Here is a 10,011-nt window from a genome sequence, read left to right on the forward strand (position 1 = left end):
AAGGGCAAGGGAGCGTAGACCATTTATGCAAATAACAGGCAAAGCCGCTTGCAAATAACTTGGCGAAGCGCTGAGGCGCGCGAGTCTTCGGGGCGGGAGGAGGAGCTGCAGGGCTCCAGCTAGGACAGAGTTAAGCCCCACTCCTCTCCCGCCCTCGGAAAAAGGGGTGGGGGGGGTGCCGAGCTGCAACGGAAATAGCCGAGCGATTGGCCGACAGGAGCCGAACTTCTTCCGGAAGTAGCCGATCTGCGGGGTCTCGCTCTCCGACCTGAGCCGAGCAGTGGGCCTTGTTCTCCGGATCGGCCGAAGGTGTTCCGGAAGGAGGCGAACCCTGAGGCGGGCCGGGCAAGCCTTCCCTGCGGCCGGCAGAGCCCAACGACTAGTGGGACTCGGCGGGGGTGGGGGCAGCTGCAGCCTGGCTCTCGCCTGGCAGGAGCCGAGCTCGTTCCGGAAGAAGCCGAGCGGACCGGGGCCAGCCTCAGCGTCCCGGGAGTGAGGCGATAGCTGCGGCGGCGACAGCGCGGGCCGGGATGAACCGCGACGGCTGAGGCAGCGGAGGTGACGGCTGCGCGGGCCCCAGTGAGACTCCCTCGAAGCGCCAGCCCACCGTTCAGGGCTTTGCCTCTAGCCGAGCCCTGCCCCCGCGAGCCTCCCGGACCCCTTTGTGCGGCCGGAGGCGGCGGCGGGAACGGCCATGGCGGCCAACATGTACCGGGTGGGAGGTGAGTACCGGGCGCAGGGGTACAGGGTCCGGGGCGGGAGAGGTTGGGGTCGGGACCGGAGGGGCTCGGCACCGGGTGGCGCGAGGCGCAGCGTATGGGGCGGCATGGACCGGAGCGCGGACCGGAACCGGAACCGGGAGACGAGGAGCTAGGGTGCGGGAAACCGCGACGCGGCAGGGCGCCGAGACTCCTGGAGAGAAGCTGCGAGCAGCCCCGACGGCACTTTCAGGGCTGCGTCGGGGGCTCCTCGGGGCACGGAGTGGGCTTCGGAAACCGGTTCCGAAGGAGCTGACAGGGTGGGGAGGGAACGCGAGGGGCTGGGGTGACGGCTTTGCCACCGCGGAGGAGCCGCCCGGAGGTTTCCTCTTCCCAGGCGTTATTGTGCGCCTCAGTTCGAAAAGGTGGGGGCCCTGCGCTAGAGCGAACAATTACTTCGCCGCGACTGAGGTGCAACTCGTTGCTGAGTTGTGGGGACTGCAGGGGAACCCCTGCTTCTTGCCTGTTCCTTAAGGCTCACTTTTGAGTAATGGATCTGATTTTAGAACTAGGTGCGGTGGGGGTGGGGGACATCCTTATTTTCTCTTAGTCTTTACACTTTCACATCTCAGCGCACTCTCTGCCTGAATCCTTATCTTCTTTTGATCCACTCAGGCCAACTTTCTCTCCTACTCTGGTGCTCTGCGTCTCTCCCATCTCCTCTGATCTTCGTGGTTCTCCCCCCTCCCTTCCCTTACAGATTACGTCTATTTTGAGAACTCCTCCAGCAATCCTTACCTGGTTAGACGGATTGAGGAACTCAACAAGGTGAGTGGAGCAGAATCCCTCTCCCTCCCTCCCCCAGTGGTCTCTTCTGAGGTTTCTAACTTCAGGTGGAAGAGAGGACCCTATACTAAGTACCCATTCATATTCATTCATTCATTCATTGGATGTATTCAGGAAAGGCTATTGAGAGCTTAGCAGGAACTTTACTATTCTGTTTCTTGGGGGCAAAGGAAAGGGATTTGGAAGTCTGTCCTTGAATGTAAGTATTTACTCATATTTTCTTGGGCTTTTTAATTTAGGTCCCTCTGAAACTTACTGTTATTTGTCTCTTTGTGTATTTCTGTTCCCAGATGATCAATTTTCACTGCTACGTTGTTTTGTTTCTGTTTTTGTTTTTTTCCTCCCCTTAGACTGCAAATGGAAATGTGGAGGCAAAGGTCGTCTGTCTTTTCCGGCGCAGGGACATTTCTAGTAGCCTCAACAGCTTGGCTGATAGTAATGCCAGTGAGTATCTTCATCCCTTTCTTTTCCCCCTCCCCATGATCTGAGGCCTGGGCATGTCCTTGCAGGTATTTCCCCTGGTAGCATGCCCAAGGCAGAGGTGTGAGTTTGGGGGTGGGAAATGCCTGGCCTGAGGAGGGAGACCTGTTTTTACACGTTGGGGTTGGAAGCAGGGTGGAGAGATTGTGATAAGAAAAGCCATGATATGGTTTGTGTATGAGAGTAGGAGAGAGACGATACGGTTTATTTAGGGGATGAAGACGGGGTTTAGAGAAACAGAATGCTTTTCTAAAGGGGGGCAGTTTGGGGTACACTGGGACAGTAGGTGGTGACTGAAGGTCAAGGTGAAGAGGAAGAGATTGTACTGAGAAGCCCGCATAACAGAGAAGCAGCCTTATTTTGTAATCACAAGGTGGTGAGAATACCTGGAAGTTAGAAGATGGCTGGAAGTTTTCTTGCACTTTTTAATTTCTCACCTTGCCCATTTCCCCACCTGCCACCCCCCATTTTACATCTTTCCCTTTTCATTTTGCTCTATTTTCATCCTCTTTAAGGTCTCATTTTCTTTAAAAAAAAAAAATTTTTTTTCTTTAGCTTCTTTTTCCTTTCCTGCTTTGGTTTTCTTTTTCCTTCCTTTTGTTCCACCTTTCTAAATCATTTTCCTTTTTCAGACTGCTCTGGGTGAGAAGGGGTTAAAGAGGAGCCTGGCTAACCAAGTTCCCTGGCCCTTTAGGGTTTCCAGCCCCATCTGGCAGGGGCTGACCTTGGCCTTGTCCAATCAGAAGGGGTGTTGGGGGTGTGGTCCCCCTTGCCTTAGCACAGGGTTTCCGGAGCACACAAGCGAGGGGTGGAGCCTACTGCACAACCCCCCCTTCTCCCTGAGGTTGGGAACAATGCACCAATGAGCCTGGGCCTGAGGCTTTTCTGCCCCCTCCCACTTTGGTTGGCGCCTAGCCAGATTAACCCCTTCCACTAGGTTTCAGGGCAAGCTGCAGCTCTTTCAGGAGGAAGATGTTGGCACTAGCTTGAGAGGTGTTGTCCTTGAAAACCCTAGGAACTATTATTAGCCAAGTAGAGAATGAGGGATAGTTAGGGCTGCATGTGATGTTTTAGTGCAAAGAGTCTCCTGAAATTGAAAAGAACTGGTAAACACAGTCTTGTGTGATATTTTTTTCATCTTACTGGGTTGCTGGACCTCAGGCTGGTTTAGCAAGAGACAAATGTAATGTTCTTGCTGGCCTGTTGTGGACTTTGGTGTCTGAGCATTGGCAGCTGGGTAGCGATGTATGTCTACAGCATTCTTCGTACTCTCAGCAGTTCTTCCCTAAGAGCATTACTGATAGAGTTGGGAGCATCCATGATGGGGTATACAGCTAAGAAGGAAAGCTGGTAGGATAAAGGCATAGAAGGCAGACACCTGGGAAATGTGACAAAAAAACAGCCAAGATAGCAAATATTTTCCCTGAGTTAGAGTTTCCAGGGTGGTGTCTTGCTGGATCCATTTCTGACTTGGTTTCTTCCTCCTCAATCTCCCAGGGGAGTTTGAAGAGGAATCAAAGCAGCCAGGGGTGTCTGAGCAGCAGCGCCATCAACTGAAGCACCGGGAACTTTTTCTTTCTCGGCAATTTGAATCATTACCAGCCACCCACATAAGGTACAGGACAACTGGGGCCAGAATAGCCTGCATGCACTTACGTAGAAGATGGAGAGAAGGAGGTGGTATTCAGAGATGCTGTGGGGAGGGAGAGTGGGGCTCACCGGGGTTTTCCGATCTGTCTTCTATAGGGGGAAATGCAGTGTGACCCTCTTGAATGAGACAGATATCTTGAGCCAGTACCTGGAAAAGGAGGTGAGAAAGAGATGTTGAGAGAAGAGGGAGGGGAATGGGTATTGCTCACAAAAGGGAGGGGGAAAGGAGGACAATGAAAAGGTACCGGGTTGCCAGACTGCCGGTCATGGAAACTCAGATACACCTCCCTTCCTGCCGCCTATGTGGATTGCTGCCCTGCTTACCTTGTCTCTCCCCAACTCCAGGACTGCTTTTTTTACTCACTGGTGTTTGACCCTGTGCAGAAGACACTTCTAGCTGATCAGGGCGAGATTAGAGTTGGTTGCAAATATCAAGCTGAGATCCCAGATCGCTTGGCAGAGGGTAAGCAACAGGACAAGGCTGTATGGCTACCAAGTTATCTAATTCTAAGGGGCACTTTAATTTTTTTTATTTTTTTTTGAGATGGGGTCTTACTCTGCTGCCCAGGTTGGAGGGTAATGGTGTGATCTCAGCTCACTGCAAGCTCCGCCTCACGGGTTCATGCCATTCTTCTGTCTCAGCCTCCCGAGTAGCTGGGACTATAGGCTCCCGCCACAACGCCTGGCTAATTTTTTGGTATTTTTAGTAGAGACGGGGTTTCACTGTGTTAGCCAGGATGGTCTTGATCTCCTGACCTCATGATCCGCCTGCCTTGGCCTCCCAAAGTGCTGGGATTACAGGCGTGAGCCACTGCGCAAGGGGCACTTTAATATTATAGTCTCTGTGAATGGTGTCACCTGGGGTTATGTAGTGCACAGTCTGCAGGGCTCTCTGCCATGACCCTGATAGAATGGGACCGTAGGAACCTGAAAAGGGCAAATGGGAACAGTTGGGAAGAGAAGTCGGAGAGTTGACAGAATCCAAGCAGAAGAAGAGGAAGGAGGAAGTGCTATTGTGAATGAAAAGACACCAACTATTTCCTCCTGCCCTCTCCCTGTGGTTGCCATTGTTCTGTTCCCCAGGAGAATCTGATAATCGGAACCAACAGAAGATGGAGATGAAGGTCTGGGACCCAGACAACCCTCTCACAGACCGGCAGATCGACCAGTTTCTCGTGGTGGCCCGGTGAGGGGTGGGTGGATAGGGAAGATGGGCTGGGGGAGGTGTGGACATTGTTCTGAGTCCCATGGTTCTTAGAGGTGGACTTTATTTCTTTCATTGGCATAGATGTTTTCCTTCTTTCTCTTCTGGCTTAGTTTCCCAGCCCACTTGGGCTTTCTTCTTCTTTGGCTTTTGACTTCTCAATTTCTCCCTTAGAGCTGTGGGAACCTTTGCAAGAGCTCTAGATTGCAGTAGCTCCATTCGGCAACCAAGCTTGCACATGAGTGCAGCTGCTGCCTCCCGAGATATCACCCTGGTGAGCAGAAGTTGGTGGGTAGTTGGGCAGGCTGGGCTTTCTGGGGACTTGCAGAGCCTAGGGACAGGAGAGGAGAGTATCTCTGAGGGAATGGGAGTGTTTTTTGTGTTTTTTTTTTTTTTGAGGCGGAGTCTCGCTCTGTCGCCCAAGGTGGAGTGCAGTGGCGCGATCTCAGCTCTCTGCAAGCTCCGCCTGCTGGGTTCACACCATTCTCCTGCCTCAGCCTCCCGAGTAGCTGGGACTACAGGCACCCGCCACCACACCTGGCTAATTTTTTGTATTTTTAGTAGAGACGGGGTTTCACCGTTTTAGCCAGGATGATCTCGATCTCCTGACCTCGTGATCTGCCCGCCTCAGCCTCCCAAATTGCTGGTTTTATGGGCGTGAGCCACCGTGCCTGGCCGGGAGTGGGAGTGTTTTAAGGAGCAGGAAGGGAGTGGTGCCAAAAGTTTCAGATCCTCAGTTGCTCTCCGTCTTCCCCATAGTTTCACGCTATGGATACCTTGCAAAGGAACGGCTATGACCTGGCTAAGGCCATGTCGACCCTGGTACCCCAGGGCGGCCCGGTGCTGTGTCGGGATGAGATGGAGGAATGGTCAGCCTCAGAGGCCATGCTATTTGAGGAGGCCCTAGAGAAGTATGGGAAGGACTTCAACGATATTCGCCAGGATTTTGTAAGTGGATGATGCTAGGAGGAGAGGTGACAGGTGAGGGAACCAGGACCTGGGGCCAGATGCCTGCTCATTCTTCTCCCTCTGCCCCTTAGCTACCCTGGAAGTCACTCGCCAGCATAGTCCAGTTTTATTACATGTGGAAAACCACAGACCGGTATATTCAGCAGGTATCATCTGGGCTGGGGAGGGTGGACCATAGGCTACCTGCTGACCTCTGCCTTTGAAGTTGATGATATTCTCCCTGCTCTGATCCTTCTCTTTCTTTTTTCCTTCTTACAGAAAAGATTGAAAGCTGCTGAAGCAGATAGCAAACTGAAACAGGTCTACATCCCCACCTAGTAAGTGTAGTGGTTAGGGGAGACCAGAGTGTTTTCCTTCCCTTCCCCTAACTTGTGCCTTCCTCAGTGATTGGGGGTGGGCAGGAGGTAGGGTCACATTGAGAGTGGAAATTGATTCTTTTCTTTGACCAGTTTCTTGGTTTTTTCCCTTCTCCTCGCCTTCCCCATTAGCACTAAGCCAAACCCTAACCAGATCATTTCTGTGGGTTCAAAACCTGGCATGAATGGGGCTGGATTTCAGAAGGGCCTGACTTGTGAGAGTTGCCACAGTGAGTTATGGGGGCACTGGGATGGTGGGGATGGGTGGAAGGCCTGCTGTGGCTCAAGAATCTGTGGGGCTCAGGTAGCATGCTTCTTCCCTGTCCCCCTCCTCTCCATGCTCTGCAGCCACACAGTCTGCTCAGTGGTATGCCTGGGGCCCACCTAACATGCAGTGCCGCCTCTGTGCTTCCTGTTGGATCTACTGGAAGAAATATGGGGGACTGAAGACCCCAACTCAGCTTGAGGGAGCCACTCGGGGTACCACAGTAAGGATCAGTGGGGGTAAAAGCAGGGGAGAGCAGTAAGCATATTGATGTGAGCTTAGGTGAGGGCCAGAATATCCAACTCTTTATATGGTGATGGTTTGATGGGCAGGGGGTGCTTGATGCTGGTTGGGGAGACATATAGGCCAAGAGGTCAGTAAAGAGATTAGGCAGGAATAAATTGTCTTCTGCAGGGAATGGAAGAAAGAAGGGAGCCTCAATGCTGATTTCTGCTCTCTCTCTTTCCTATGCTCTTCTTCTAGGAGCCACACTCGAGGGGTCATTTGTCCAGACCTGAAGCTCAAAGTCTCTCCCCTTATACAACCAGCGCCAACCGGGCCAAGCTACTGGCTAAGAACAGGCAAACTTTCCTGCTTCAGACCACGAAACTGACCCGTCTTGCCAGACGCATGTGCAGGGACCTGTTACAGCCGAGGAGGGCTGCCCGACGGCCGTATGCTCCTATCAATGCCAATGCCATCAAAGCAGAGTGTAAGGACAGGGAGTGATGGGGCTGGTGGTGGGTTTAGGGTTGTTCTGCCCAGAGACGATTGTTTCTCTGGATGTTTAATAACAGGAGGCATAGTAGGCCACAGGTAATTTTTTAAAGATTAGACTTGGCTTCTGGCCTCAGAGGAGACCTGAATGGTGAAGCCCTTCAGAAGCTTTCATCTTTGTTCTGCAGGCTCCATTCGACTTCCTAAGGCCGCCAAGACTCCATTGAAGATTCACCCTCTGGTGCGGCTGCCCCTGGCAACTATCGTCAAAGATCTGGGTATGGGATGAGGACCAGTGAGGGTGGCATCAGGCTCCCAGTCCGTTCCCTGTCCAACATCTTCTCTCCCCTTGTTTTCTTCTTCCCCATAGTGTTCTCAGAGATTTAGTCTAACAAACTGTACTTTTGTTGTTTAATAATTTTTTTTGTAAACTATTCAGTATTACTGTACTGATTCGATAAGGTCATACTGATATTTGAAATACTAGTGATAGCTTGCCAGAACCTTCCCCCATTGCTACTTTTGGGGATGCCCAGGTAAACTGCTGGTCCAGGGGAAGAGATGGAAGTAACAAAGGGGAACTGTGTAGGGAAGAAAAGGTGTGAAAGTTTTCTATTACTTTTTTTTCAGTGGCCCAGGCACCCCTGAAACCAAAAACACCTCGGGGTACCAAGACACCGATCAACAGAAACCAGCTGTCCCAGAACCGGGGACTGGGGGGCATTATGGTGAAACGGGCCTATGAGACTGTGAGTTGACAGAAAGGGGTGGGCCAAGCTGAGTTGGGTGGGCTTTTGTTTCTCATAGGAGTCTGAGAGGGTCCCTTCCCTCATTGTGCCATCCTGCCTCTTTTCCAGATGGCAGGGGCAGGGGTTCCTTTCTCTGCCAATGGAAGGCCTCTGGCTTCAGGGATTCGTTCAAGCTCACAGCCAGCCGCCAAGCGTCAGAAACTAAACCCTGCTGATGCCCCCAATCCTGTGGTGTTTGTGGCCACAAAGGATACCAGGTAGGGAGTCTACCATGGGAGGGGCTGAGAGGGACAGTCCAGGCTGTGAGTGTGGGGAGTAGGAGTTTCAGAGCAAGAGCTCTAGGAAGGTTGTGGATGCAGGGTGGGGATGCCAGAAAAGAATGGGCCAGAAGGCAGAATTGCAGTGTGGAATGTGGGGCTTCACCTGGAGGGCTTAGTGTTCTCTAAGCCTTTTCTGTTTCTCACTTGCTCTTTCTGGCCAGGGCCCTACGGAAGGCTCTGACCCATCTGGAAATGCGGCGAGCTGCTCGCCGACCCAACTTGCCCCTGAAGGTGAAGCCAACGCTGATGGCAGTGCGGCCCCCTGTCCCTCTACCTGCACCCTCACATCCTGCCAGCACTAATGAGCCTATTGTTCTGGAGGATTGAGCACCTGTGGGGGAGGGAGGTGGGCTGAGAGGTAGAGGGTGGATGCCCAGGGCACCCAAACCTCCCTTCCCTTTCGTGTCAAAGGGAGTGAGGAGTAAGGAAGAGAGCAAGTGAGTGTGCGTCCCTGGAGGGGTTGGGCGCCCTCTGGTGTTACAACCTCGAGACTTGTCTCATGCCTCCATGCTTGCTGATGGAGGACAGACTGCAGGAACTTGGCCCATGTGGGAACCTAGCCTGTTTTGGGGGGTAGGACCCACAGATGTCTTGGACAGTTTTGGGGGGAGGGTTTTGTAATTTTTTAAAAATTTTGCCTCCCTTTGTGAAAGGGGATGGGGAGGGGAAGAGTAAACAGATAACAGGTGGTGGTACCTGGTTGGGGGAGGGGGGCGTGCACTGCCATGTCTTTTTTTTTTTTTTTTTCCTAATTGGGGGTTTCTCTTTCTGTCCGGTGTCCGGACTATCCTAATTGGAGTTTGAGGCCCCTAAGCTGGCATCAACCCCAGGCCATGCTCGCTCTTTCCTTCCCTCCCCTCCCCCTCCGCCTTTTGTACGCCAGTTCTCAGAAATAAAGATCTTTTGTCCGTTTTTTTAACCTCGGATTCTGTAATTGGTTCTTATAGTAACAAATAAAAAGCTGTTTTCTTCAGCTTCTCCTGGCTCAGCTGTTCTTTGCCATGGGTGTGTGTTGTGTGTGTGTTGGGGGTGTCTTTGACAGGGAAAATAAAGGACAAAGGACAACAAAGGAGGTACAGATGGTTCTTGCCTTGGGAACAGCTTTATGAGATATGCAGCCTGGACCGAGGCAGCTTGCTCCAGCTAGCCTTCTTGTGGGATCCAAACTGCTCCCCAGCTCCCAGTGGTGATGGAGCCCAAGCACCATCTTGGCCCAGATTCCTTCAAAGGAGTTGAGATGAGCTTTCTGGATGACTGGTGGCCTCCATAGGAAAGGAGAATGGGGGTGTTTCTTCCTCTGTTTCCCACCTCTTACTCCCCTCTCCCTTTTACTTAAGGAATTCTGGAAGTTGCTGGCAGCCAGGGTACCATGTATACCACCTTGGTGGTGGTGATGGGGTTATAGGAGGATCTCCTCACCTAGCTGTGTGGTGTATTTGGCAGATGAGAATTCTACCATTGAACCACTCCAGCACCTCTGGGTGTATGTGTACAGCCTGCTGCTTCAGGATCCTCAAGGCCAGTCTCAGCAACTGCCTTGATACCCTGATCCACTGTAGCACTGTTTCCTGCCTGAAAGGTTTGGGACACTGAGATTAGATGCCTGAGCAGGGCCCATTAGAAGGAACACCTTAGGAGAGACAACAAGAAGTTCAGCCTACTATGTGCTCCTTGGGCACTTCCTTTAGAGATGGGGAACAGCCTCCGCAGTTGTGACTTGCTCAAGGTCAAAGACCATGGTGTCTGCCTTAGGTCCA

General features: G+C 52.3%; 3 protein-coding genes across 9 annotated transcripts in view; 1 reads left to right on the top strand and 2 right to left on the bottom strand.

The window, feature by feature from the left end:
- The window catches only part of POLR2G (RNA polymerase II subunit G), a 188,755-nt gene that overhangs the window by 167,685 nt on the left and 11,059 nt on the right, over nt 1–10,011 (bottom strand). The gene's annotated exons all lie outside the window — the stretch shown is intronic.
- Nucleotides 1–10,011, bottom strand: part of GNG3 (G protein subunit gamma 3) — a 440,061-nt gene that overhangs the window by 111,738 nt on the left and 318,312 nt on the right. The window lies entirely within an intron of this gene.
- Nucleotides 13–9,232, top strand: MTA2 (metastasis associated 1 family member 2). Of its 2 annotated transcripts, none has more exons than XM_050756908.1 (18): nt 13–722; nt 1,459–1,526; nt 1,895–1,988; nt 3,522–3,639; nt 3,771–3,834; nt 4,020–4,137; nt 4,758–4,860; nt 5,053–5,152; nt 5,638–5,826; nt 5,919–5,993; nt 6,106–6,164; nt 6,336–6,433; nt 6,552–6,691; nt 6,952–7,180; nt 7,374–7,463; nt 7,816–7,934; nt 8,043–8,191; nt 8,416–9,232. In XM_050756908.1, exons 1-18 carry the CDS (start codon nt 695–697, stop codon nt 8,579–8,581), a joined length of 2,007 nt encoding a protein of 668 aa, XP_050612865.1. In that variant the 5' UTR covers nt 13–694; the 3' UTR covers nt 8,582–9,232. The 2 variants fall into 2 exon arrangements, with proteins under 2 accessions (XP_050612865.1, XP_050612866.1); XM_050756909.1 differs by lacking the exon at nt 13–722 and adding an exon at nt 1,105–1,123.

This window comes from Macaca thibetana, chromosome 14 (genome assembly GCF_024542745.1).
Source record: "Macaca thibetana thibetana isolate TM-01 chromosome 14, ASM2454274v1, whole genome shotgun sequence".
In the NCBI taxonomy this organism is placed as follows: Eukaryota; Metazoa; Chordata; class Mammalia; order Primates; family Cercopithecidae; genus Macaca; species Macaca thibetana.